General features: G+C 46.2%; 1 protein-coding gene across 3 annotated transcripts in view; it reads right to left on the bottom strand.

The window, feature by feature from the left end:
• FNDC3B (fibronectin type III domain containing 3B) overlaps positions 1-27528 on the bottom strand; it is a 447770-nt gene that overhangs the window by 138087 nt on the left and 282155 nt on the right. For all 3 annotated transcript variants that reach the window (XM_053308096.1, XM_053308093.1, XM_053308094.1), the window contains one exon: positions 658-716. In XM_053308096.1, coding sequence (XP_053164071.1) covers positions 658-716 — 59 coding nt within the window. The remainder of the gene's footprint in view (positions 1-657; positions 717-27528) is intronic.

Genomic DNA, 27528 nt, shown 5'->3' with positions numbered 1-27528 from the left:
AGAGCCACCTTTTCAAAGTGGTGATTCTTTTTATTTAGCAGGAGGAGAGCAACTGGCCCTATCCATCCCCAGCACAGTATATCTCTCCAGTGGTTGTGGCTGTTGCTGGTGTCTATCTTTTGTTTCCATTTAGATTGTGAGCCCTTTGGGGACAGGGAGATGTCCTATCTATCTATCTATGTAAACTGCTTTGGAAACCTTTGTTGAAAAGCGGTATATAAATATTTGTTGTTGTTGCAGCAGCAGCTTGAGATTGGGGGGGGGGCACAGCTGTGCCAAGACAGCATCAGGGCTATTGCTGCAACAGGGCCTTGTCAGGCCGGGAGCCTAAACCAAATTGAACCTAAACCACTGGCCTTAGGGACTCTGGCTCAGTCCCTAAGGCCAGTGGTTGGAGCCAGGCACTTCTGCTGGAAAAGCTCGAAGTAGGGGACACCAAAGGCATAAAGGCTGCAGGTACAGTCTCTTGACAAGGCAGAGGCAGAAATCCAAAGTTCCCAGTATTCAGACAGGTGTGAGCAATTCAGAGGCTTCATACTGCCTGCAAACTTCAGGGCCTTTGAATCTTTTTTGCATGCAAACATAAAAATACACAGAGGCAGTATCTCTTCAACGTTACACTCTTGTGTAAAGACCACATGCTTCCGGATCACATACCTGCGGCTTCTCGATCCCAGAAAGAACGTCTTGAACCCTTTTTGTTTCCGAGTCACATTCTGTGCAAAAGAGGAGAAAGGGAGAGGGAATCGTAAGTTACTAACATTTTGTGGAAGAGCGTCAACCAGTTCTAAAGGTCTCCACGTAAGAACTCAGAATCCAAGAGATAGTGGATGCGTAATGCTCTTGTTAACAGCACTTTACCGGCCTCCTTACAGCAGAGAGGAGGAGGGATAGTGGAGGGTGGACAGGCACAGGCATCTTTGGACAGCAAGACCTCTTGTTGCCTCTGGGCCCAGTACAGAAGGTCCTTTTCTCCCCGGCCCTGTTGGCAGCTCTGTCTGTGTTCATGCACTCATCTGGACATGAAGCCCAGCAAGTACTGACAGCCAGTATGAGTGAACCAAGAGTGGGGGGTGAGCCCCAATGAGGCTCATTCTCATTCCTCTCACCCCATCCTGGTGGCTTCATTCTCCCTTGTTGTTCCTGGCCATGGCATTAACTCCGTGCCCATAGGCTGGCTGTTCACTGGTTTGGGAGACCGGGCAAAGGGCCAGCCTGAGAACAGGCAGTTAATGCCATGGCTGAGCATGGCAAGGGAGAGTGAGGCAGCCAGGACAGGGTGAGAGGAGGGAGAAAGAGCTCACCTGAGGCTCATTTCCTGCCTCCCCAATCTGCCCATACCAGCTGCCACTGAGCCCAAGTTCTTCTGAGTTAATCTCTTGTGCAGCATGAGGACCTTGCAGGCCTGTGGTACATCTAGATCAGGGATTCTCAACGTGTGGGTCCCCAGGTGTAATTGGACTTCAACTCCCATAATTCCCAACCAAAGGCCACTGGGGCTGGGGATTATGGGAGTTGAAGTCAAATAACATCTGGGGACCCACACATTGAGAATGCCTGATCTAGATAACAAATTGTATTGTAGAACACCCAAGAAACAAAGAACTGGAACACAGGAAGCTGCCTTATATCAAGTCAGGCCATTGGTCCATCGAGCTCAGTATTGTCCACATAGAATGGTAGCGGCTTCTCCAAGGTAGCAGGCAGGATTCTCTCTCAACCTCATCTAGGAGATGCCAGGGAGGGAACTTGGGACCTTCTGCATGCAGGCGCTCTTCCCAAGGCAGCCCCATCCCCTAAAGGGAATATCACGGTGCTCACATGTAGTCTTCCATTCAAATGCAAACCAGGGTGGACCCTGCTTAGCAAAGTTGTGCTTGCTACGACAAGACCAAAACATAAGAACAGCCCTGCTGGATCAGGCTGAAGGCCTATCTAGTCCAGCATCCTATTTCACACAGTGGCCCATCAGAGAAGCCCACAGGCAAGAGGTGAGGGCATGCCCTCTCTCCTGTGTTTGCTCCCCTGCAACTGGTATTCAGAGGCATTTTGCCTCTGAGGCTGGAGGTGGCTTATAGCCACCAGTCTAGTAGCCATTGATGGACCTGTGCTCCATGAAAAAAGGGCCTAAGCCCTTTTTAAAGCCAGCCAAGCTAGTGGCCATCACCACATCCCATGGCAGAGAATTCCACAGATTAATTATGTGCTGGTTAAAAAAGAGCTTCCTTTTGTCAGTCCTAAATTTCCCAGCCTTCATTTTCATGGGATGACCCCTGGTTCTAGTAAGAACATAAGAACAGCCTTGCTGGATCGGGCCTAAGGCTATTTAAATAGGCCTCCTAGATAGGGTTGAGAGAGACCAGCTCTCCCCCTATCATAGCACACTATGATAAATAATGGAGCAGATTAATATTTGGTATCTGCAAAATCTTCTGAGTTCTTCTACGAGAGGGGGGGGGGGCTCATGCTGCCTCCTCTAGCTCCACTGGTGAGACTCCACAGTGGTAGACTAGCCAAAAATATCTCAATTTCGTCATTTGTGGAACTTGGACGCTTGCCTGTTTTCTTTTGCAGTCTAGCAAGCAAGCAGCAAGTCACCTTTCCTGCCCAGGAACATATTAAAGAAAGAGAGAAGGTGACATCCAGGATGATGCTGCGTGGAGACTGTCTTGTGCTCAGAGACAGGCAGACTGTACTAAGCTGAGCAGTCGGCTTCAGACAATTTCCTTTGGAAGGAAGGAACACAGGCTGATTATTCAGCCACCGGCAAAAACACCAAACGTCTCTGGAGCACAAATATCACCACAGCCATCTATCTGCCTGTTTCTACACAGGGTGATTCAGTAAAAGCAGGGATGGCCAACATGAGGCCCTCCAGTTATTAGTGGACTACAACCCCCATCATCTCCAGCCACAATTTATCGTGCATGGGGATAATGGGAGTTGTGGCCCAACAACAGCTAAAGTGCCTGGTGGAAAGAGTCTACTTGCTTTTTACGCACCTCATATTGAGACTTCTCTGTAGTCAGTACTCATGAGTATTTTTAGGGCTATCAGCCAGTTAAATAAATCTTAGCTTATTGAGTTTAAATAGATTAATCCTGCATACATTTGTATATGATGAAAACAAGGTTTAAAGAAAGCTCACTCTCCTCGTGTTTAGATGGTCTGCCAATGATACCAAGCTATTCAAGGTGGTAAAAACCAAAACAGATGTCCAGCTCAGACGAACCTTGGAGAAGCCACTGCCAGTCTGTGTAGACAATACTGAGCTAGATGGACCAATGGTCTGACTCAGTATACTGCAGCTTCCTATGCTCCTAACACAGCTCTCTACATGCAATGTTGGGGCTGTGCCAAGAACACGCCCATCCTGACATCACTGGCGAACATACCGATGCACTTTTATCGTGTGAGAGGGTCGTTCCTCTGAATCACCCCTCTACATGTACTCCAAACCCTGGATTTTGGAGCACATGCAAAGGGGCTATTGGATGAACACCTGGAGAAAATAAAATTCAAATTTCTTTCCAAGAGGAATAAACTTGAGATTAGTGTTGCCCTTGAAATTTGCAGTACCAACACTTGGGGCAAAAGCCACAGCTCTCAATTTCCCCTCTGAAAATCCCAAAAGCTGTTATTAACTCTGCCATGCTTTTGACTAATACAGATATATGTTCTTGCAACATCTATATTCTTACATTATTTCAACATTTTTGTACCAAGTCACCTGCATTTGGGCAATAAACGCCTTATATACAAAGCCAAATTCATTCTTGTGAAGGAAACATGCATGCATTTAGAATGATCTTTGCAGCCTGGCAAATACAAAATCCATGATGCTGTGCAACCATGAAAGAAACACACATGCATGAAAAGGCCAGGCCTTTTATCAACACAAGCAACGGACTATAGCAGAGGATCAGCAGCAAAACCAGATGAAATCTGAATAAAATGGATTTTCCATGGAAAAGTCATCATTTAGGACAAGGAAAACAGAACTGAAAAATGGCATTCTGCCTGTGGTTTTGCACATGCCAACTTAAGATTCAGTATTATCATTCTGGGCCATTATAAAGGCAGATCCAACCCATATAATTTGAGCTCACGCAGTTCAGGCTCCACTCTAGCTGCATAAGGGATATTCTCTTTGTATTCATGTATGGGTTTCTTTTATAGAAGTTTATCAGCCCAGTCCCATGTGATTGGGGCAGGTAATGATACTTTTTAAGCAGGGCTCAATATAAGGTAAATTACTACCTACTTGGCCTGACACTGATTCTACAGACAGAGGGGTTTTCAGAGCTCCCTACTAAGCGATGGCAAAATTCTTTATAGTTATTACGTCACCTTAGCTGCCAGAAGCTAAACCTGAATCCTTCTTGACCTTAAATCCTCAACATGTGGAGCACATTTTCTCTTCTTAGATTGCACTGCGGCAAGGCCTCTAGTCATGCACCATAATGAGCGGAGATAAAAATAAACCCACAAAGCAAAATGAAGTTTCATTTCCCTCTCTGTGTGAAAAATGACAGCTTTCTACAGTAACTAACCCTCACATTGACCCTTTCCAAATCAATGATGACTAGTACACTCCACCTCAAGCACTAGTCAGGAGTAATAAGATACAGGCACCATGAAATAAATATGGTGGCTATATGAAAGCTTTCAAAAAACCGACGCAGAACTGGAAACATACTGAGCAACAGGGAGTTACAGATTCTTTTAATAACATAATAATTTTATAGACATGCCCAGGCCAGTGAGGGTCATACATGTGCCAGGGGTTCAGGCCCATGGGTAGGGCAAATTCCTTGGGGTAGACAGGCAAGTGGGAGACGGGCAAGATGGCAGTGCAGACAGATAACCTTGTAGCCTCCTTCAAGACTAAGATACTGACTTAGATACTGACCAGGGGGAAACAGAGGAAGGAAATGGAGGAGGAGATAAACAGGGGAAGCATATGTGAATGTTTCAGTTACACATACTTGAGCTTCGTTACAACAGATAATGGAGACACGGCATTGTGCCAAAGCCTTCATGGAAAAGAGGGGCTTTAAAAAGGGGTCTGAATGAGGTAAGGGAGAAGGCATCATGCAGGTCTTTCAAGAGGCAGTTCTAAACATAAGGGGTAGCAAGGGAGAAAGGATGGAGAAGACTGAAGGAGCAGGAGACCTTCCTGAGAATGGCAGAGCAAAGCTTACAGGCAGGAGCATAACATGTTATGAGATCAGAGAGTTGCGGGGGTGGGGGGGCTTGGAAGGTAAGGACAAGAAGGTTGTCTTGGATCCAGGATAATAAGCAAGGAGCCAGCAAAGGGATTTGAGGAGTATGAGGGATGTGGCTGAAGAATGAGAGGGGTGAATTATTTTAGCAGCAGAGTGTTGGATCGCAGTGAGGGGACTGAGACAAGCCAGTGGTAGTCCAGAGAGGAGGGTGCAGTCATTAAGGCAAGCAACGATCAGGGCATGAATTAAACATTTTGCTAAGGGTGCCAAGAGGCAGGGGGGTTATTCTTATAATATTGTAAAGGGAGAAGCGGCAGGATTTGGCAATAGATTGGATATGCGGAATAGAGGAGAAAGAGGAGCCAAAGAGAAAGCCAAGGCTTCAGGCGTGTTCAACAGGTGGATGGGGATAGTGTCAGAAGCTTATATTTATCTCAGTAGCAATGTCTGCTGAGAACTCGGCAGCCAGCAGAGGTCAGCTGAGAGCCAGAATGACATCCTGAAGTGTTAAAAACAGTGAACCAGTGCAGAAAGTGCAGAATGCCAAATAAGAGAGTTCAGATCATTCCATAAAGGCTTAGAAGAACGAGGCACCCATCTGAGAAATGCCTTCATGGACTTTATCTTCATATTCTAAGCCTTAGGTCTGAAAGTGAAAACACAGAAAGCTCCGTAGCATTTCCTGAATTGTTTGTTGCTATAAATGCATCCAATTGTGATGAAATTCAGATGCAACTATGGACAGGGGACAATTCAGGTTTAACAGAAGATCCTCGAAAGTCTGTCATCATTCAGTAGTATGGACACACATTTATATTTAAAAGAATCATAAGAACAGCCCTGCTGGATCAGTCCCAAGCCCTATCTAGTCCAGCATCCTGTTTTGCACTGTGGCCCAGCAAATGCCTCTGGGAAGCCCACAGGCAAGAGCTGAAGGCATGCTCTCCCTACTTCTGTTACTCTCCCGCAACTGGTATTTAGAGGCAACTTGCCTCAGAGGCTATAAGAACATATAGGAATCAAAAGGAAACATGGAGTAATACAAGGACTTCTCATCTTGCATGGAGATTTACTGGTAAAAGCTTTATGTGTACACTCACACTTAGAAAGCACTGGGAACTGATTTGCCTTTTGTCAATTAAACAGTTAGACAATCAAGCATTATCTAAAGTATTTATATCCTGCTGTTCCATTTACAAAAACCTCATGAGGTAGATTTCTAAAAAAATTCACAAAACAAAATACCACCACAACTACCACTTACATTAAACACAAAAATAAAATGGCAACCCAAAATTAAAAAAGACAGATAACAGACAACTATTGTTGCTAATTAAAAGTTTAGGAAACTGGGATGGTGCTGAACTTATAGCAACAATAGTGCTAGTCAAACTTCCCTCGGGAGAGCGTTCGAAATCCAGAGGGCTAACCACAGAGAAGGCCCTTCTCTGGCAACCACCTGCCTGACCTCAGATGTTGGGGGAACCTCAGCCTCCAACTGAAAAGTGACTAAAAAGCTTTGGTGAATTCACTAGCTTTGGTGAATCAGGCACCAGGTTACAAAAACAGAAAAACTGAATTGTTTCAGCACAAATACTTAGCAAACAGTTCTAACAACAACATGTGACATCATGACTTCTCTTCATTTTCCAGAATTTAAGGCACATGGATCTATGGGATGGAGAGCTGGGTCTTGAATTGTCCCATTTGCTAACCAGGATTCATCTTGGTTTGCACATGGGAGCACTGTCTGCAGTAAAATATTCCCCTCAGGGCAAGAGAGGAGGGAGACCAGGGGTGGCCCGGGTTCAGCCCACCGCCGTGGCCCCCTAGCCCGACCCCCTGCATCTGATGGCAGATGCTAAACTCCGCCCCCTGCAGCTGACATCAGACGCAGGGGGTGTAGCTTTGCTTGCAAACTGGGCCATGCGGCCCCATCTACAGCCAAAAACCCCAGCCAGAGCTGTGTTCACAGTGCGGCCGGAGCAGATCTCCCTGCCAAAAAGGCAGGGAGAGTCACTCCCGCCCATGCTGCAAACGTGGTGCTGGCTTAGCTCACAAACGGGGTCACGTGGCCCCATTTGCAAGCAAAGCTACGCCCCCTGCATCTGACGTCAGATGTGGGGTGTGTGGCTGCGGCGTGAGGTGCAGCCCCTGAAGGGTGGCAGCCAAGATTCTTTGAACCCATTTGCTCAATGGTGGCTCCAGCCCTGCCTCAGGGGATGGGAAGTAGCTCAGTGGAAGAGCATCTGCTTGCATGCAGAAGGTCCCAAGCTCACTCCCTGGCATCTCCAAGTAGGGCTGGGAGAGACACCGGTCTGAAACCTTGGAGAGCCACTGCCAGTCAGTGAGGCTATTCTCACGAGCAGCCAAGACTGGGCTAAGGCAGATAAGCCCAGGCTTGGCTGCTTGTGGGAACCTGCGGGAGCCAACCGGCTCCCAGCGGCGCCTGGCAGCAAACCTGCCTAGGGAGCCCGCCTCTTCAGTGGGGATAAGGGAGTGAGCACTCACTCCCTTCACCACATTTCCCCGACTGTGTGCAGTGCTGGCTGCTTTTAGCCAGCGCTGTAACCCTGATGGATACCTGCCTGTCACTGTGGAGGATCCCCACATTGCAGTGTGCACTCGCAGTGGGATTTCTGGGGGTCAAGACTATACATGCCAGTCCCCAAAGCTCTGAGCTGCCTAGGGCAGCCAGTGACCATCTGGGCGCCTGGTCAGCGTGCCCAGCAAGGACCCGGAAATCATCTGCAGGGAAGGTAAGTTTAAGCATCCTTCCCTGCTGCCCCGCCCACCTGGTTGTGAGAACAGTCTCAGTGACCATCCTGAGCTAGATGGACCAATTAATGATGTGCATGGAACCACACCTCTGTGGTCTGGCACTGGGGAGGGGGACTCTTTAAGGCTGGGAGAGGGTGTACTTACCCCTCCTGCCGCTTTCCCCGCTCCAGCACTCCCAGCTTTTAAGGCATTTGGGGTGTCAGGGTACCTCCCTGCTGCCCCTTCCCCCATTCCTCGGCTAAAAGCTTCAAAAGGTGGACTATCCGTGTGCATGCCATGTGTGCGTACATCTTACGCATGGGACGAATGCACGGGATGCACAGACGTGACATGCACATGCGTGTGCATGCGCAGTCCACCTTTTGAAGCTTTTAGCTGAGGAACAGGGGAACAGGTGGCAGGGAGATACCCTGCCGCCCCAAATGCCTTAAAAACCGGGAGCGTTGGAGGGGGAAAAGCAGCGGGAGGGGTAAGTACACCCTTCCCCACCCTTAAAGGTCCACCCCCACCCCCGCATTGAACCACTGAACCGGCCCCAGGTCTGGATTGGTTCGGAGGTCCTTAGAATGGGCTCCACACCGGTCCGTACACATCCCTAGGACCAATGGTCTGACTCAGTTTTAAGCAGCTTCCTATGTTCCTATGCGGTCCACACAGGCTAGTCAACTGACCAGGAAAACATGAGCCTGTGTGTGTGTGTGTGTGTGTGTGTGTGTGTGTGTGTGTGAACCCTAACTTGACACACGGAATCATGTTAAATCAAGGTGCACTCTGTCAAGATGTCACTGGAGGATCATGCCATTGAAGCAGTGGTCAAAATAATTCTGTAGAAGCTACACACACACACAAACTATCAGGATGACTTTTGCGGAAAGTGACAGTGGCATTGAAAGTGCAACTTTCTGTTCAGCTCCAGAAAGGAGCTCAGATAAGCAAGCCTCAAGATGAGAAGTGTTCCCATCCTGCCCCTTGCCCCCCCCGCAAGGTCAGCCAGCTCACAACAAGAAAGTTGGACTGACTGGGAGGGAATAACTTGTCCCCTGGCCCAGTCAGGGCGCTAACAGAAAGTTGGAGGCAAAGATGTCAGTGAGGAGCAGCAGCTTCTGTCTTGCCTAACTACTGCCAGATCCTCTTCCTTGCACTTTGAAAACCATGACGACAGAACCAGTCAGGGGCATAACTATTATAAGGCAAGGAGAGACAGTTGTCTGGGGCCCCACTGCCTGGGGGGGGCCCAGAGGCAAGTCACATGACTGACTCCCCCAGCCACACACCCACCCAGGCTTCCTTCAGTTGTATTCATCATCCGAAATTGATGTGAGTGTTACGACCTGGAGCTACCAGAACAGCATGTCTTTCTCTAGTACCATGAAATGACTTGCATCATCCACAATTTACAAAACCTTTTTAAAAGTAATTTAAAATGATGTTCTATTGTGGCACATAGGCTATCTATCTATCTATCCATCTATCTATCTATGCTTTTTGTTACCACTATTCAGCCTCATTTAACATTTCTTTACTTCATGAGCTGAGTTTCAGTGAGGGGGGTGCATTTTACAATCTTGCCTCTGGGCCCACTCCAACCTTGCTACGCTCCAGGAACCATTATTTTTACAAACTAACAACAACATTCTTCTCTGATGTATAGAATATGTACAACATTGAGTTGAACACTGACTTACTGTCCTACTTGTGGAACTGTTGGGATCATGCAGAAATGATACATAAGCCACAATTTACACAATTGTGGCCCGAGGCCAGCTGAACATTTTAATTTTAATCACAAAGAGCGTCCCCTGCACTATGTTGGAAATTACTTAAAACACAGCATTTCCAGAGCACTTTTGTGTAGGATTTTGCCCAGGGTTCTTGGGCTGGAAAGTCTAGCAGCGACACCCAGGTCAAGTACCACACTCTCTGCACTACTACAGGGAGCTTGCCAGAGATGGTTGCTGCTGGCCTGCTCCCTACAGCACTCAGCGACAGCACTGTGTATAGTTCTGGGGTGGCCAACCTGAGACTCTCTATTGTTGAACTACAACTCCCATAATCCCCAGCCTCAATAAATTTGAGTACAGTTTGGCCACCTTTGGTATATAGTTTGAGAATGCACAATCTTGGTCCTCCAGCTCTTGCTGGACTACAGCTCCCACCATCCCCGGCTACTGGCCACTGTGGCTGGTGATGATGGGAGCTGTAATCCAACAGCAGCAGCTAGAGGGCCAATGCTGTGCAGTCTAAAAGCCAGATGGAATTGCAGCTACCAGCTCAGTAAAGCTCAGATATCACAAACAGGATCCCACCTGGTCCTTTAAAGCTGCTGTCTCTGGCCTGACTTTTCAATACAACCAACTTGTTGATCAGTTGTCAGCCAGACTCTATGGGCCAAATACTGCCTTAAGCCCACCATTAATGGGAAGTAGGAGACACGGGGGTGGGGGTTGCTTGGCCCCTGGCATGCTCTTGATCTGGAACAGCCCTGCCCACCACATGGCTGCTATTTGCTCGAGGATAAAAACTGCCCTGGGTGTCACTTAGCAGTCATGGGGGCCCCCAATTCGGATGAGGACTATGGATGAGGCAAAGGATTAAAGCCTCCCTCTTGCTATGTCATGGTTCCGATCTGGATTGCCCCCTCTGGCACATATGGGGTGGGTGGGGGAGCAAAAACAAGCATGTGAGCTCCAACAACATGCTTAATGCAAAGCAGGGGCATAGCAAGGTTGGACTGGGCCCAGAGACAAGATTTTAAAATGCACCCCCCCCCCCCGAAGCTCAGCTTATGAAGTAAAGACATCTTAAATGAGGCTGAATAGTGGTAACAAAAAGCATAGTAAAAATTTTATATATATATATATATATATATATATATATATATATATATATATATATATAAATAAAAACACCTATGTGCCACAATAGAACATAATCCTAAATTATAAAGGTTTTGTAAATTGTGGACGATGCAAGTCATTTCATGGTACTAGAGAAAGACACGCTGTTCTGGTAGCTCCAGATCTTAACACTCACATCAGTTTTGGAGGATGAATACAACTGAGGGAAGCCCGGGCGGGTGTGTGGCTGGGGGAGTCAGTCATGTGACTTGCCTCTGGGGGGGCAAGGCAGTGGGCCCCCAGACAACTGTCTCCCCTTGCCTTATTATAGTTACGCCCTTGTTGCAAAGTGCAGTTGGTTGCTCAGATTGCTGTACTGTTTACAGCGAACATAGGAACACAGGAAGCTGCTTTATACCGAGTCAGACCATTGGTCCACCTAGCTCAGAACTGTCTACCCAGACTGGCAGTGGATTCTCCAAGGTGACAGGCAGGTGTATCTCCCAGGGAAGATACTAGCTGAAGATGCCAGGGAAACGTCTGCATGCAAACATGTACTGCTCTTCCCAGAGAGGCCCCGTCCCCTAAGGGGAATATCTCACAATGATCACACATGTAGTCTCCCATTCCAGTGCAAACTATGGTGGACTCTGTTTGGTAAAGAGGGCAATTCATGCCTCTGTGAAATTGAGGCAGGGTATAAATCTCCTCTTTTTAAAAAGCAGGGAGCAGAATGGTGTCTTGCTACCCTATTTGTGCCCCAGTAATCTCCTGCCTGAGGCAACCGCCTCACCTTGCCTCATGGCAAGGCCACCCTGACTGCTACACTCTTTATTACAATGGCTAGTATGTTTTATGTGCCATGTTTGAGTTATTATGTGGGAACTTTGCTGCAGAAAAGCCGCATATAAATACAAAAAATAAATACATTTATTGGCGCATCCATAGATCTGCCAGCCCAACTGTTCATGATGCAGCGTCCAGGGCAACCACTCAAAATAATTGTTTTTAGGTCTAAACTCCAGCTGGAAACATCTGAGCTCTTTTGGTATGCCTAAAAGAGCCTTCCAGATTGTGACTCTAGCACACAGTGAACCACAGGGGTTAAGCCTTGTCAGAAGATGTAGCGCATTCCACTACTTGGGCACCCAAGACTGAAACAAATTACATTGAACCCCAGGTAGCCTCATGCCCGACTACAACTGCAAATCATGCAGGCTTTCATCATAAAATATATATTCAAAGATATATATCCTGAAGAGAAAATGTTGTTGTCTGCCTAATGCAATTCTGTGTTATGCAAATATGGGGCACCACGTTTCAGTTAGGGAGAAAATTAAGAAAGTGGGATGAATACGGATCATGGGAATAGCAAGATTTATATCATCTCCCCCCAACCCAAGTCCAAATTTGAATAAAATAAAGGTGGCAAAACTGAGTTAGATAATGAGTAAAGGGAAGTGGATGCTGACATTTATTTTTTAGCGCAGTTGGCTTTCAGTAAAGAAGGAAAAATAAATGGAGCCTGCTAGAACCTTTTGCTGATTTGTCACGTTTCTTGGATTTAAAGTTTGTTTTATGAACCAGATGGGCTTTTATGAGGCCTATAGGATGCCTACATGCTGGCCTGGATCAACAACAAATAGAAAAGGATTATCCAAAGTCCTAGGGGCCGGATTGTTCTGTTACATACTCCCCAAGTATCCCTCATTGTAAGGGGGCATTCTGAATAGGAGAAAATCCCATCTGTTCTTAGAGCCCTTAATGGTTGGAGGGGCCAAAGAGATACAAGGAAGAGCTTGAACTTTAGAAAGCCATGAAGACAGACAAGAGCAGTGCTTAAAGTGAAAGCAAGTTTAGAATGGCACTTGTGAGTAGAGTCACTTGAGAAAAGTATTGCCGCCAATTAGAGATATAAAGAAACCTTCCCCAAATGCAAAGTTGAGTTGGCTTCTGAAAAGTGGGCAAAAGAAAGCAAGAGAAATGGCGGAATGTCTGGCATTCATTTTATACTCCTTTTATTTATTAACAGTGCAATTTTATGTTTGTCTACTCAGAAGCAAGCCCCACTGTGTGCAATGGAGCTCACTACCAAGTAAGGGTGTATAGGGTTGCAACCTAGGAAGAGATCTGGTCTTGTGGTAGCAAGCATGACTTGTCCCCTTAGCTAAGCAGTGTCTGCCCTGGTTTCATATGAAAGGGAGACTAGAAGTGTAAGGACTGTAAGATATTCCCCTCAGGGGATGGAGCCACTCTGGGGAGAGCATTTAGGTTCCGAGTTCCCTCCCTGGCATCTCCAAGATAGGACTGAGAGAGATTCCTGCCTGCAACCTTGGAGAAGCCGCTGCGCCAGTCTGTGTAGACAATACTGAGCAAGATGGACCTATGGTCTGACTCAGTATATGGCAGCTTCCCATGTTCCTGTGTAACCCAAATTCATAAGGAAACTGTCAGGGTGGTTGGCAACTATTCTATTAAAAACAGAACAGCAAAGGTCATCAGATGTGGGTCCTCAGATGATGCTGTTGGACTACAACTCCCATCATCCCTGCCAGAATGGATAGAAAGGGGTGATGGGAGTTGTAGTCCAACAGCATCCGAGGTCCCAGGATTGAGAAGCCCTGCTGTACAGTAACACAACGTGATACAAAGGCAACATTAGAAGAGGGGCAGTCAAGCAATTAGCATGTTGTATTAGGATTGTTGAATTAGTCATGAAGCTCACTGGCTGGCTTTGGGTCAGTCACTTTCTCCAAGGATAAATGTGGCTCACTGGGTTGCTATGAGGCTATCCCGTGAATGCTGCACTGAGCTCTTTGGAGGAAGCATGGGATACAAGTGTAATAATGGATAACTACCACCACCACATCAAGGAGAACAGGAGCAAAATGGATTTACGGTCTCTAGGCTAAAAACACAGCAGAATGAAACTGATCTGATAAGAGGGCAGAACTGCACCACTCACGGAGCCAGCCAGACCTCCCAGGGCAGAGGTCCAAGGCCTGGGTGGCACAACAGAGAAGGCCCTGTCCTACCAACCAAGCCTCAGTTGGCAATGGGACCCCGAGAAGAGGCCCCACTGAAGTCTTGAGTGGATAGGCAGAATCAGGTGGAGGGAGGCAGCTCTTCACATACCTCTCCCCTTTCTTTTTGGCAACCTTGTTCTCTAATCTGAAAAGTCTGGAATTTTAAAGCTTTTCCTTGTAGAGAAGTGGCAAGAAAGATTATTCATTATCCCGGCTTTATTGTCTGAAAAGAAATAACTCAAAATAGCTAACAAGCGTTACACACACGGATGGTAATTTTGGTGGCCGGGCCTGAAGGGCTTTGGAGCCCTCCCCCCCACCCCACTGCCCCCTCACCGCAAGTTAAAATTAAGAAGTTAATTTTTTTAAAGAGTTAAACCTGTACCTGCAAAGACCCAAGGGGGGCTTCTGCTGCCACCCCATCCCACTGCTGCCCTGAACTGTTGCACCCGCTTAGTGAGCAGGCAGAGCTTCCTCCTTGCAGTTCTCAAGGGCCGCTGGGCCAAATGGTCGAGCCTAGCGGCCGCTCCACCTGCCAATGCCGCCACCACAGGGGTGGGGAAGGCCTGCTTGGCACCCCCACACACCTCCTGGCTGCGGACATGGTGAGGCTAGCATGCTTGAAGTTTTCGGTGCTGCGGGGCAGTGGCAGGGTGGGGTGGTGGCAGGAGGCCCCTTGGGTCTTTGGAGGCCCCCCTGGACCTTGGATGCCATAAGAGCACCTCTGCACGCACGCACGCATGCACACACACACACTCCATCCCTAAATACATATGGGTTTGGGGTAAGGTTGTGCACAAAATGGGTTTTGTGTTCTATTGAGAGCTTGAAACAAAATGCAAAATGGCCAAAACATTCCGTCAAAACAGCACTCGAGCCAGCTGTTTCGACGGAACAACTTAAAATGTTTAGTATTTTGGCCATAGGGAACAATGGGGAAACATGAAACACTCCATTGTTCTCCTATGGACACCAAAGTGGGTTGGGTGGTAGGGCACAATGGGTGCTCCCTAGCACCCAACCAACTCACAAAAGAAACGGGCAAACATTTGATTTTAAATAAATTTGTAACTTTTCCCCCAAACCCCCTATAGGATCCTATGGTTTTATGGAAAGATTAAAAATTTGTTAAATATCGCCTGCTTGTCCATTTCTTTTGTGGGCTGGGTGATAAGGAGCTGTGTGCGCTCCCAATTTTTGGCTGTGTGGAAGCAAGGTTCGAGGAAAACCTGGGTAGAAGTGATTGTATGAAAGCAAGTTAGGAGGAAAAGCTACCCAGATTTTCCTCCTAACTTGCTTCCACACAACCGAAAATTGGGAGCACAGACAGCTCACAAACCAGGGTAAAACACAGTTTTTGATTGTGTGAATGACCTCACTATCTCACAAACAAAACAAACCACAACATAAGGAAGGTTCAAGGCAAGCACCCAAGTTCTGCCTTTGTCAATCTGAGACCCAGCAAAACCAGATAGTTATAGTAGTTATAGCAGAAACAGCACACAGTGCTCAGAGAAGAAGACCAATCAAACATACCTTCTTCTCCTCTTGATGTATCCTCTTCAAGAGAGGCATAAAGTCTTTCCCTGACACTCAGTCCCTTTGAATATATTTTGAAATTTCCTCCAAAGGTGTTCCCTCCTCCCTCCCCCCAGCCAATGGGGGCACAGTTGCCCATGAAAATACTTGATTTCTATAATAACAAGCCAACCAAGAAGCAAGGAGATCATAAGCCAATCAGAAGCCAGTGTCAGAAAACCAATCAGCAAGGGGGAAAACAGGAATCCAAAATGGTGCTCAGAACACCAAAATGTTTTAATCAAAACAGGGGTTGTTCAACAGGCTCTTTATTTAAAGGGTGTTCTGATTCAAGCTCAAAACACTCGAAACAACCCATTTCAAGTCAAATGTTTCACCGGCAAAGTGTTTTGCACATGCCTATTTTGGGGGAAAGTGACAATGAAAATGCAACAGAAGTGACATTCACATTTTAAGTGCTACAAAAGTTTCAGGTCATTTCTAGAAAGCAGCTCAGATAGTCAAACCCCAAGATAAAGTTGAGAGGATGTCCCATAGGGCCCCTGAAAGCTCACAACAAGGAGATGGAACTATATGTGGCGTACTGAGTGGGAGGGGGGTTAAATTCCCCCCAAACACACAAAAACTGCTGAAAACTGAGCATCTTATTGCAAAGACTGGAGATGCAATGCACAGTAGTTAAGTTCTATTAAAGTCAGTGGGAATTAATTCCATATACGTTTGCTAAGGATCAAGCTCTTGAAGCTACCCTTGCTAACGGAGTGAAGAGGCACCATTTAAAGTGGGTAATCTCTTATATTAAGCAGGTGGAGAGCAACTGGCCCTATCCAACCCCAGCACAGCATCCTTCCAGGGGCTGTTGCTGGTGTCTTTGGCATGGGAGTCCACAAATCTTCTCCCACTATATCTCTGTTGGGAACCTTTGAGAAGGTAGGTCCTTGATAACCCTGTGGGAATGCTGTGAGAACATTGCATTGAATGGACATATGGTGGGAGAAGATTCATAGACTCCCATGGAAAATGATGTATTATTCAACACAGAAGTATAAAGAAGATGTTACTAATATCTTTTGAAGAACCACTGAACTTTTTTGAGCACTAGAAAAAGTTTACCGAAACAGCAAATGTTACCGGAAAGCTGTTGTACTTACATATTATTGAAATATCATATGTGCTTTCATATTTTGGGAATACTTTACTGCTCTACTGAATTAGGCCACTGGTCCATCCAGCTAAGTACTGTCTGCACAGATGGGCAGTGGCTTCTCCAAGGCTGCAGGCAGGAGTCTCTCCCAGCCCTACCTGGAGTTGCCAGGGATTGAATGTAGGATTTTCTGCATGCAAAACAAATGCTCTGCCACTAAGCTGCAGCCCCATCCCCTAAGGAGAATGTGTTACCTCAGAAGGTGCTCACATGTAGCGACCTATAGAAATGCAAGCCAAGGCAGCTCCTGGTAGAACTGGGAAAGACCATTGTCTGAAACCTTGGAGAGCTGCTGCCAGTCAGCAACAACAATACTGAGCTAGATGGACCAATGGTCTTCTTATGTTCCTGGAGTTACGGTGCTGCATCCCTTCTGGTCTATCTGCATCTTTGTTGCTCAAGGTTCCCAGGTAATGTGCCAAGTCCCTTTGATGTGGAACTCCCCCTGTTGAGGGAGGAGGCATGCACAAGCATACATTCAAGGCTTCCTCCGCAGACAAGTCAACATGGGGAAGGTTCCCACAGTAAGGAAGTTTGCAAACCGCAGCATGGGAGTTAATTATGTTGGAGCCAGGACCACGGCAAACCAAAGAGTCATTTGTGAGAAATGTCAGCTACCACCATATGTCTCAGCTCTTCCTGAACTGGAACACAGTCCCTCCACTCTGCTCCCCACCCCTGAAATCCTTTACAAAGCAAGGAAAAGATTTAATGCACATGCACAGGGGAAAAATGTATCACAAACTAGATTTTCAAGTTCCCACAAGGAGCGATTTTCATGTTTGCCTGGGACAGCAGCTGCTTTATGCAAATTGTTTGAATTGCAAGCCCTAAAACTAATTCAAGCATCTCCCCTGTAAACATGCCTGGAGGGCTCCTTGGACTGACCCACCCATCCCTCCCTTCGCAGCAAGGAGGACGAGGTCCAGCTAGGCACTTAGTGGCTGGCTGTAGCAAGTATTTACTATTTCAACAGCCCCTTCATTCCAGTGAGGTGACATCAGAACTGGGGCTTTGCAAATGGCCTGGCTCATTCTCAAGCGCAGCCCCCCCCCCCGGCCTGCAGATGTGCCAGTCAAAACATAATTGGCTCTCCTGGAATTTCTTCCAGATTTCTAGAGGCCATGACAATCTCTAATACTGGCAGCAACCTGGGGTTGGTCATGCAGAGTGCAGCCACCCATCTGAAAAAGAAGAGGGATTGTCTAAGAGGCTGGTATCATGCTATGACTGATCTCAACCGTAGCCTCGCATCTTTCCATACTCTTGAGACAGCTGACGGTTATGGGAGTCCAGCCGCCCACCAGCTGACTGGAACACAGTTTTGGCCTCAGCACAGATGATTCTACAAAAAAAAACCCTCCTTCCACTGCATCCCACGCAGTATGGGATAGCACTAGCTGGTCCTGTCCAACTGTTAGGCAAGGTGATGGAGCCTACGTTAGGGGGCAGATATTTCCCTTTGTTTTGCATGGTGTTACTTTTGTGATGATTTTGCGATTGTATACTGTTTTGAGGGCTTTGCTGTAAAACAAATACATATATAAATTAAGTGTGTGTTTCTCTTGGATTTAGTGTCTTCTTCCCCTGTCTTACAACTGTTGCATACAGCAGCAGCAGGGCGCTTTCCAGACTAGCTGCTGGAACAGCAGAATGCGGGCAAGTCGCATTCGGAATGTAAACCGGGGGAGCAGTCTTGCAGCAGCTAAGAACCCAAAAAACCAGCAACTTTTCCACGCCGGATGTACGACGTCCTTGCTCTATATCGCCACTATTGAATTTGCAACAAGGCATTGGAAATATGAATGGCACTCTGCTGTCCCCGTACGGACTGTGGTGTCGTGATGCAGGAAGTGAGGAAGCACACTTCTGAGATAAGTCCTGACCCCGTTGTAGGGTCTAGTCTGGAAAGCGCCCGCACAACTGTCTCCTTATTTTACCACTTCAAGGTTGGAGTGAATCCGTACTATGAAAGAGACACACACGCTGAATTGTGGCAGGCAGAGCCTTCTGGGTAAACTGTTCTAGCCTGTGACAACTTGGTGGGTGCACACAGGTGAGGCTACCGATGCTTGCTTCCCTAAGAGAGTGCTTTGGGCCTGTCAAAGGGGAGCAACAGATACCAGGGCGGCTCTTCCATGAGGCAAGATGAGACAGTTTCCTCAGGCAGCAGATAATTGGGGCACAAGTGAGACAGCAAGATGGCCTCCTTCCCCCCACTTTAAGCAAAGGAGGAAAGAGGGGAGGGTGTGCAAAAGGGGAGGAAGCATTTGGTGCCCCCCCCCGCCCTGATACAAAGAGATCTTGAGCCAACATTGACAGATACATTGTACAACACAGCTACAGCTGGTTAGTTCTGAAGGAACAGCAAATTAAACAGCAATACAGGAACCACACAAATTGATAAAAAGCAAGTGCAGATGGGTTGGTTTAACACAACCCTTCTTACTATAAACACCAGCTGGGATAGCTAGGAAGTCCCCTGCTGTCTGCAGCAGGAAGTGACAAAATTCTTGTCTAGATTGCTGAAAAGCTGGTGTACCTTCATGGCTAAGAGAGTGAGCTGCGGGGTCCCCAATTCAAATTGTACCTTGATCACAAGCTCACTGGTGGCCATAGGCAAACTGCTACCTACCTGCCTCAGCCCTGTCCTCCTAATCTGCAATATGGAGAGAGCAATAGTGACCTATCTTAGATCGCTGGTGTAAGGATGATCGAGATAATGTGTGAGGAATATTCTCAAGTACTCTAAAGCAGCTAGAGATGACTGAGATAATGTGTGTGAGATGTGAGGATGACCGAGATAATTTTTATATAACATTTGTAAAATGTTTTGAATTGTTCTAAAGTACTATAGAAATGTGATAATTATTAAATGAAATGAGACCTCTGAATGTCAGAAATAAAAGCCTGGTATTTAGCAAGCTCTTAGCAATTTCTGTGGTGGCTATTAAACATTTATTTCACACCAACAGTGTGCTTAGAGCGACAGTTTGCAAATGGGTATAATATCACAAATTGTGTGATATCATAAGGAACGTCCTCTGTTTAAGAGAGGGTCACTAGTCCAGGACTTGAGGAATTTCTGTAAAAAGGAACACACACAGGGACAGTAATTTCACTCCCCCCCCCTTTTGAGACAGAGGGAGTGTTAAAAGTACAGTGATGTATTCCAAGGATAGAGTAGATCACAAGTCAAGCAACTAATAAAAATATCCGTTTCTTCTGTTGAGATGTAAAAGTGGAATTGTGATGGCCTTTATGGTCTCTGTCTAGGAATTGAACCAAGACCAACAATTCACACATGCTACCTTTTGTGCTTAGGGCTTTTGGTTGTAATTGGCTGAGGTAAGTGTCAGCCTTGTGACTTTCTACCGCTGTGTTTCATTAACACTGCCTTACACCAGTTAGCCTTCCAAAAGGAAATGGTGTGCCTGTAAAACAAGATTTCAATGAGGTATAAAAGCATAGGAGTGTTTGCACTGGACTTGACACAGTTCTCCTTTCTTAACCTTCTGAAAAATAAACCTGTCATAAAGAGCTGAATGGAGGACTTGGATAGTCTGCATTATGTCCTGCAGCTAATTTTTTTTTTTAAGTGAGTTCTCACAATGGACACACTTTTCAATCATATAACCAAGCAGTCTTTGAACAAGAAAGAAATTGGTCTACCAAGTTTAAATGAGTTCCATAGAAAATGAAACCAAGGGGTGAGTTAGAAAGAACTTTGCAGTCAAAGTCTAATTGGCAAAAGAGACCCTCACAAAGCCATTGAGTTTAAGACAATGACATGAAAGACGGCAGGGCAAAAAAAAAGAGACGTCCATAAAAAACAGCCTGAAAACCTTTCAAAGTATACGTGAGATTTGTTTCTTCCTCCACTTACCCGTGCTGTCTTAACTGACATTCATAGAGTGATTAATTTGACTTCAATCTGGGCCGAGTTCCAGATTTCCCATTGTGCAATGAGTGTTCGAGTAGTTAGAAGTACTGAACATGTCTGGATGCCCATTGCAAAACTGAGAGTGGAAAACTGTAAACGACAAAGCACACAGGTGCGTGCTCTCTCTCTCTCTCCCCTGCCTCTCTCAGGAACCCAAATCCCAACTTGTTTGGAGCTTGCAGGGTTTGAGAAACAAGCCACAAGGACAGCTTTGCTTAACTATTATATACAAAAGAGCAGAAGGTTTAAAGTTCCCTCCCTGGCAGCATCTCCAAGATAGGGTTGAGAGAGATTCCTGCCTGCAACCTTGGAGAAGCCACTGCCAGTCTGCGAAGACAATACTGAGCTAGAAGGACCAATGGTCTGACTCAGTATATGGCAGCTTCCTATGTTCCTATCTTAATAGGACACACAAACTTTTACAATACCATGTAACTGTATCAACAAACCTTAAACATACAATGGCCCTGATCCAGGGATCACTTGTGTGCACAATTAGCAACCCAAGGCAGCAGTGTGCAGATAAGATAGAGGTTGTAGCTCTGTGGCAGAGCATCTGTTTTGCACGCAGAGGGTCCTAGGTTCAATCCCTGGCATATCCAGGTAGGGCTGGGAAAGACTCTTGCCTGAAACCTTGGAGAGCGACTGTCAATCAGTGTAGGCAATATTGAGCTAGATGGACCAATTGTCTGACTTGGTGTAAAGCCGCTTCCTATGTACAGCTTGAGATGGGCCGTAGCTCAGTGGTAAAGCACCCGCTTTGCATGCAGAAGGTAGGAATGGGAAAGACCCCATCAGGGGATGGAGCCGTTCTGGGAAGAGCAGAAGGTTCCAAGTTCCCTCCCTGGCTTCTCCAAGATAGGGCTGAGAGAGATTCGTGCCTGCAACCTTGGAGAAGCTGCTGCCAGTCTGTGAAGACAATACTGAGCTAGATGGACCATTGGTCTGACTCAGTATAAGGCGGCTTCCTATGTTCCTATGCAGAGATCCAGAGAGCCACTTATAAGCAGGATAGACAATACTGAGCTAGATGGACCAATGGATTGACTCAGTGCAAGTTAGCATCACACTGACACATCCATATTGGGAGACATATCAGAATACACATTTCTACCCACAGCCTGCAGTGCAGATGAGGGGCATGTTGAATCTTTGCATCTGGATGTGCATTGCAAATGAGGATGAGCATCTGCACCCAATGTGCTTTCTGGCCTCTTTCAGGTGAAGGTTTTCCTCATAATTGGGAAATTTGATGTTAATGAAGGTTTTTGTTGAGACAAATCCATGATCCCCACTGCAGTATTTCTCAGAGGCCTGTGGAAGTTGTCATCCCTGCTGAGGATTTTTTCCCACTCCATTGGGATTCCTCATTATAAATACTCCATTCTTCATTATAAATACTCATGTCCTCTGGGAAACGGAACCTGAATCCAGGTTTGGGATGCAGGGTTGCCTGAGGATCCCCGAGTGTTACTAGACCATGAAAAGCCAGTAAGCTGAGAAGCAGACTTGAACCTGGTGAGAAGCAGACTTGAACCTTGGGAAGGTTTTTGGTGGCAGAAGGAATTTAAATTGTCCATTCCAGCGACAAGATCAAATCTTTAAAAGTAGACATATTATCAGGGTCAATGAAAGGGAAGCTGAACAATCCAGGCTAGTCTCTCTCGATTCCTCACTCATTCACTACAAGAACCACTTGGCTTTTTCAGAGAAAAAAGTGGGGGAACGGGGAGGGGGGGAGACGCAGCAGAAGGCATACACATATAGGCTAAGGGAAAATCAGAGTTTATTAAGAGCTTGGTAAAATTAATATTTTGACTTCAAACCACACTGGGGTGCAGCTGAGGTGATAAGAAGCTTGTTACAAAGCTAGATATTGGTTTAAGAGCATCACAGAACCTCAAATTTGAATTGTATTATGGTCCAGGTATGAACAAATGAACTGAGCTACTTGTAATTAAAAAAAAAAGCTAATAGGTATTGTGCAAATTTTGGTTTATGGCTCAGTGAGGCTTTGAAATTGCAAACATTCCATCTGCTCACCAGCTGTGTGCTCTAATCCTCTTTAATAACTTCAGCTTGCAGCACACCATGAGAATCCAGAGCCCGTCAAAACTTTCTTCCCATTCACTCCCAGGATTACGCGCTCTCTCTCTCTCTACACACACACACACACACACACACACACACACACACACACACACACACACACACAGAATGCTACAAACACATAAGTTGCCCCTGATAACTGGTCAGAAGCTTCATGCTGATACAGGACCTGCCTTTTGACATGGATGTCAGGGCCAGAGTACCCAAATATAGACCTGAAGCAAAATGCAACCACTCACAGGGCAGGCAGAGGCCCATTAGGCATGTGCAGCAGCCTCAAAAATGGCCACCGCGATGGGGGTGAGGCCCAGAACAGGCCAAAGAGCGCCCAACCCGGATGAGGGGGGCAATTTCGGAGGCCAGTTGGAGGGGGGGAGGCACCTCCAGAGGCCCTCCCGCAGCTGCTCTAGCAACCCCTAGAGGGAGTAAATAACTTGGGGGGAAAATTTAGAAAATTTATTCACAAACCCCCTAAATCAAATGGGGGGCGGGTTGCTGGGTTCAAGGGGGTGCCGGAATGAACTGGCCTGGTCCAGTTTGGACTCGAACCGAACCAGGACAGCCGATTTTGTGTATACCCCTAATCTTTTTACTGTATTTTTGATTTTATGATGCTGAATTTTAATTATGTTTTATATTGGTTTTATTGTAACCCGCTCTGGGACCTTTGGGTATAGGGTGGGCTAGAAATGTAAACAAACAAATAAATAAATAATCCCCATAATGCACCACACCCTTGCACAGTGTATTATGGGAGTTCCAGGGGCTAGGACAAAGTGTCCTAGCCTCTGACCCTCTGTGCTGCCGGCGACTGCTGGCAATCAGGGGGACGGGCAATGCGCCCATCCAGGGAGCCATGAGGGATCCTCTGCAGGGAGGTATGTGCAAGAAGCTTTCTTCCCCGCTCTCCCTTGAGCCCCTTCTTACCGATTGTGAGAAAGGGCTCAGGGTGCTCTCCTCTCCCAAATGGCTTAACATGGGAATGAGATAGAAGCCACCCCATCGTAGGGAATCCATCCATTTGGGGGTGGTTTTCTACCCTGTGTCATATTTGTATTAACAGCCTAAATATCATAACTGGTGAGGGGCCATACGTTTTATTACACTATGTACCAGAGTGCAGGTAAGATTTGACAAGAAGAGCATAGCTGGAGTGCAGTGGTTGCTTGTTTAGGCACCTTTACACAGCTGGGTGTGGAAATCTACCCCAATATTCAGATGAGGGTTAAAAACTCTAATGCTTACTGCACAAGACTGCACAACTTTGGCCCTCCTGCAGATGTTGGACTACAAATCTCATCATTCCCACATCCCAACCGCCTTGGGATTGTTTTAACGAAAGGTGGTATACAAATGGTCACTGTGGGTGGGGATGATGGGAGTTGTAATCCAACAACAGCTGAAGGGTCGAAGTTGTGCAGCCTGGCTGTATACTATAAGAACATAAGAACAGCCCTGCTGGATCAGGCCCAAGGCCCATCTAGTCCAGGATCCTGTTTCGCACAGTGGCCCACCAGATGCCTCTGGGGAGCCCACAGGCAGGAGCCGAGGGCACGCCCTCTCTCCCACTGTTACTGCCCTGCAACTGGTACTCAGAGGCATCCTGCCTTTGAGGCTGGAGGTGGCCTATAGCCCTCTAACTAGTAGCCGATGATAGACCTCTCCTCCATGAAGTTATCCAAACCCCTCTTAAAGCCATCCAGGTTGTTGGCTGTCACCACATCTCATGGCAGAGAATTCCACAAGTTCATTATGCATTGTGTGACGCATAATCACACAGCAATGGACTATGTCCATTGTATACTACCTTAGATGCCTGCTGTTAGAGTTGCAGGAGAGTTATAACTCTTAAATGAATCGTTCCACACTGTTGTGGTCACTACAAGAAATATTCTACCTAATGGCACAATTGCTCACCCTTCACAGATGGAGAGAAAAATAATCAAGGTCTCTCTCTGTCAGTGGCATTGCCAAAGTTCATAATCCATTGGTACAAAACAGGAACTTCAATAACTTATAAGGCTTACCTCTGCCATGAGATGAGCTTTATGGTACTTGAGCATTTCCTCTGGTTCAAATAATAATCCAAGCTTGAGAAGAACTCCTTTCTTTCATTGAGCTTACCCCACCCACCATAGACCATGCTGTTTTCACCCCCAATGAATATTTTAAAAATGCAGGAATACACCCTACCATGAAGCAAGGTGATGCAATTTGGGGGTATCGTGGCAAGTGAATTGTCTATTCATGTTATTATATTTATTTTATTATTAATTATTATCATCATTATTTATTTATTTATTTGATCATCATCATTTAGCACTGGCATGGGCACTTGGAGTTTCTGCTTCAGCCATTAGGGTATCTTGGGCCAACAATTCTTATATGTAATTTCAGCTTTCTTAACACAAGATAAGCAGACACACTTTGACAGGACCCACACATACACACCCTTGGCGGGATGCGAACCGTCACACAGAAGAGCCCCAATGCTGCTTTTGGAGCCCCCACCTGAAACTGCAACACATCTTTAAAGAATTAAATGTGAGCCCCCCTCCCCGCTGCTTTTATATGCAAGATTAGTGATTTATTTACAACAGGGAAATTCCTTCTTTCTATGTACAACACACACCCCCGCCGCTGCCAATACACCCATTCTTGGCTCTAAATGTTCAAAATAATCTGAGAGAGCAAATGCACTTTCTTCCCCTTTGTGTTTTATCATTCGTTGCCTGAGTTTAGTTTTCTAGGAAACTAGCAAATGAGTTTTCCTAGGCAGCCAATTCACGGAGAAAGTGAGGGCAGGGCAGGGCCTTGACCACACACCCCCCAAAGTGGTCTGCCAGAAAAAGTCACTGGATTGGCAACTGAAGTTGGGAGGTGACTGTTATCAGTCTGAGGGCCACATATGGCTTGAGGGGCCCCAGGTGCCAACCCCCAACTTGCATGAGCCAGCATGGTGTCATGGTTAGAGTGTTAGATTAGGACCGGGGAGACCCGAGTTCAAATCCCCATTCAGCCATAAAACTCATTGGGTGACTCTGGGCCAGTCACTTATCGCTCAGCCTAACCTACCTCACAGGGTTGTTGTGAAGATAAACATAACCATGTACAACAACCTCTGGCCTACTTCACAACAACCTCTGGGCTACTTGGAGGAAGAGTGGGATATACATGTAAAAAAATAAATGAATGAATAAATGACCACTTATGGAATATAAGCTTATGCATACCTACTTAATATGTGTGTGGTGGGGGGGGGAGCAGCCACTGCCCCTTAGCATCAGCATGTATGCCCATTTTCAGAGCTCCTGGGCTAGCTGTCCACCCCCACCACCCAATCCCCCGGCCAGCAATTTTCTTTCTTTTCCCACAGACTTCTAGGACGATATTTGCCAATTTAAAAAAGTCCATTTTTTTCTGACCCTAACCTTCTGAAGGGTCCAAAAGGACCTGAACCGACATCTGGGGCTCTGGATCCAACCCAACCCAATATCTGCAGTCATGCACAGTCCTACTAATTACTTGTAAGGGTGCGATATAAAAAAAGGAAAATTCACCAAAAACTTATTCTCCTTCAAAAGCTATTCACACAGGATGTCGCACATACAAGTTTTTTTGCATGACTGCATAAGTGTAAACTTTGAAAGTCAACACAAGTATTTGACTCCCTCAAAGATGTAGAATGGAGATGAGGCGTATTGCTGTACACACACTAAATGTAACATATGGATAACTGTACAAGCATTCAGATCAGCAATCTGATTGTAAACTTGGCTTGAATGCTGCTCGATAAAAATATACTGTCAGAAGAACTAACAGAACAAAATGGACTCAATAAATGGAGTGCTTTTAGTAGAGGAGCACTATATTTCTACAGAGTGTGTGTGTGTGTGTGTGTGTGTGTGTGTGTACACGTACACACACACACAGAGACATATCTATCTGTCTATCTATCTATCTATCACATTCGACACAAAAGGCATACAGAAGAATATTAGTCACGTTCTGTATATCTCATGATGATGGAGTCACTATCTGATAGAAAGCCGTGACCTGCATAACCACAGCTAATGCGGAACTTGTGAGTGCAATTGGATTGCCCCCCCCGGAAGAAAATTATGTCTGCCCAGAGACAGCATATTTCTGCCTGAATGATAGGAAAATGCATTTGCCCCATTAACAGGTGCACCACCTGTGAGAGAAAAGAGGTTTCCGCAACAACTGAATAACACTACATTTTTTGTGCAAAAGGAGGGTCATCTGGAAAAAGTCTATAAAACGCTGCAATTGCTCTTCAGAATCCCAGGGAGATTCTGAAGAGAGAGCTGGCCTCTTCCCTTTCAAGTCCCTCCACTGCTACTACACTCAAATTCCTCCTCGCACTGCAGGCAGAATCCCGTCCCGGAGATTTCAGCACCAGCTATGTATAGGGATCCTGAAGCACCATTCCTCCTCTGCAGCTTGTGTGGCAACAAGACTGTTGTTGTTTGACAGCAACATGCCTGCCAAAATCACATCGCAGAAGCTGGCTCTCCAGATTGCTTTGGAGATCTAGAAGGCGGCTGCCAGCTGCCATTTCGTACACATGTCAGCTACACTGTGGACCTCGCCGACGAGGACCAAATACTGTTTGCTGGATTGAAACACACACTCCAAACTGTACTTTTGTGGATCTGCAGGCAAACACCTATTGCCTCCTATATGTTTATTTTTTCTATCTATTTCCACCACAGTTACATTTTAAACAGCAAGAGAGCTTTTTTCCTGTGTCCTAAAATGCAAATAATTTATCAAATACTTGCCAAGTTTAGGCTTAGCCAGTTTTTAAAAAAGGTTTACTTGCTTTAAATGCAGCAGG

The sequence above is a fragment of the Hemicordylus capensis genome, chromosome 3 (assembly GCF_027244095.1).
Source record: "Hemicordylus capensis ecotype Gifberg chromosome 3, rHemCap1.1.pri, whole genome shotgun sequence".
Lineage (NCBI taxonomy): Eukaryota > Metazoa > Chordata > Lepidosauria > Squamata > Cordylidae > Hemicordylus > Hemicordylus capensis.
This window is presented reverse-complemented; position numbering and strand designations above follow the sequence as displayed.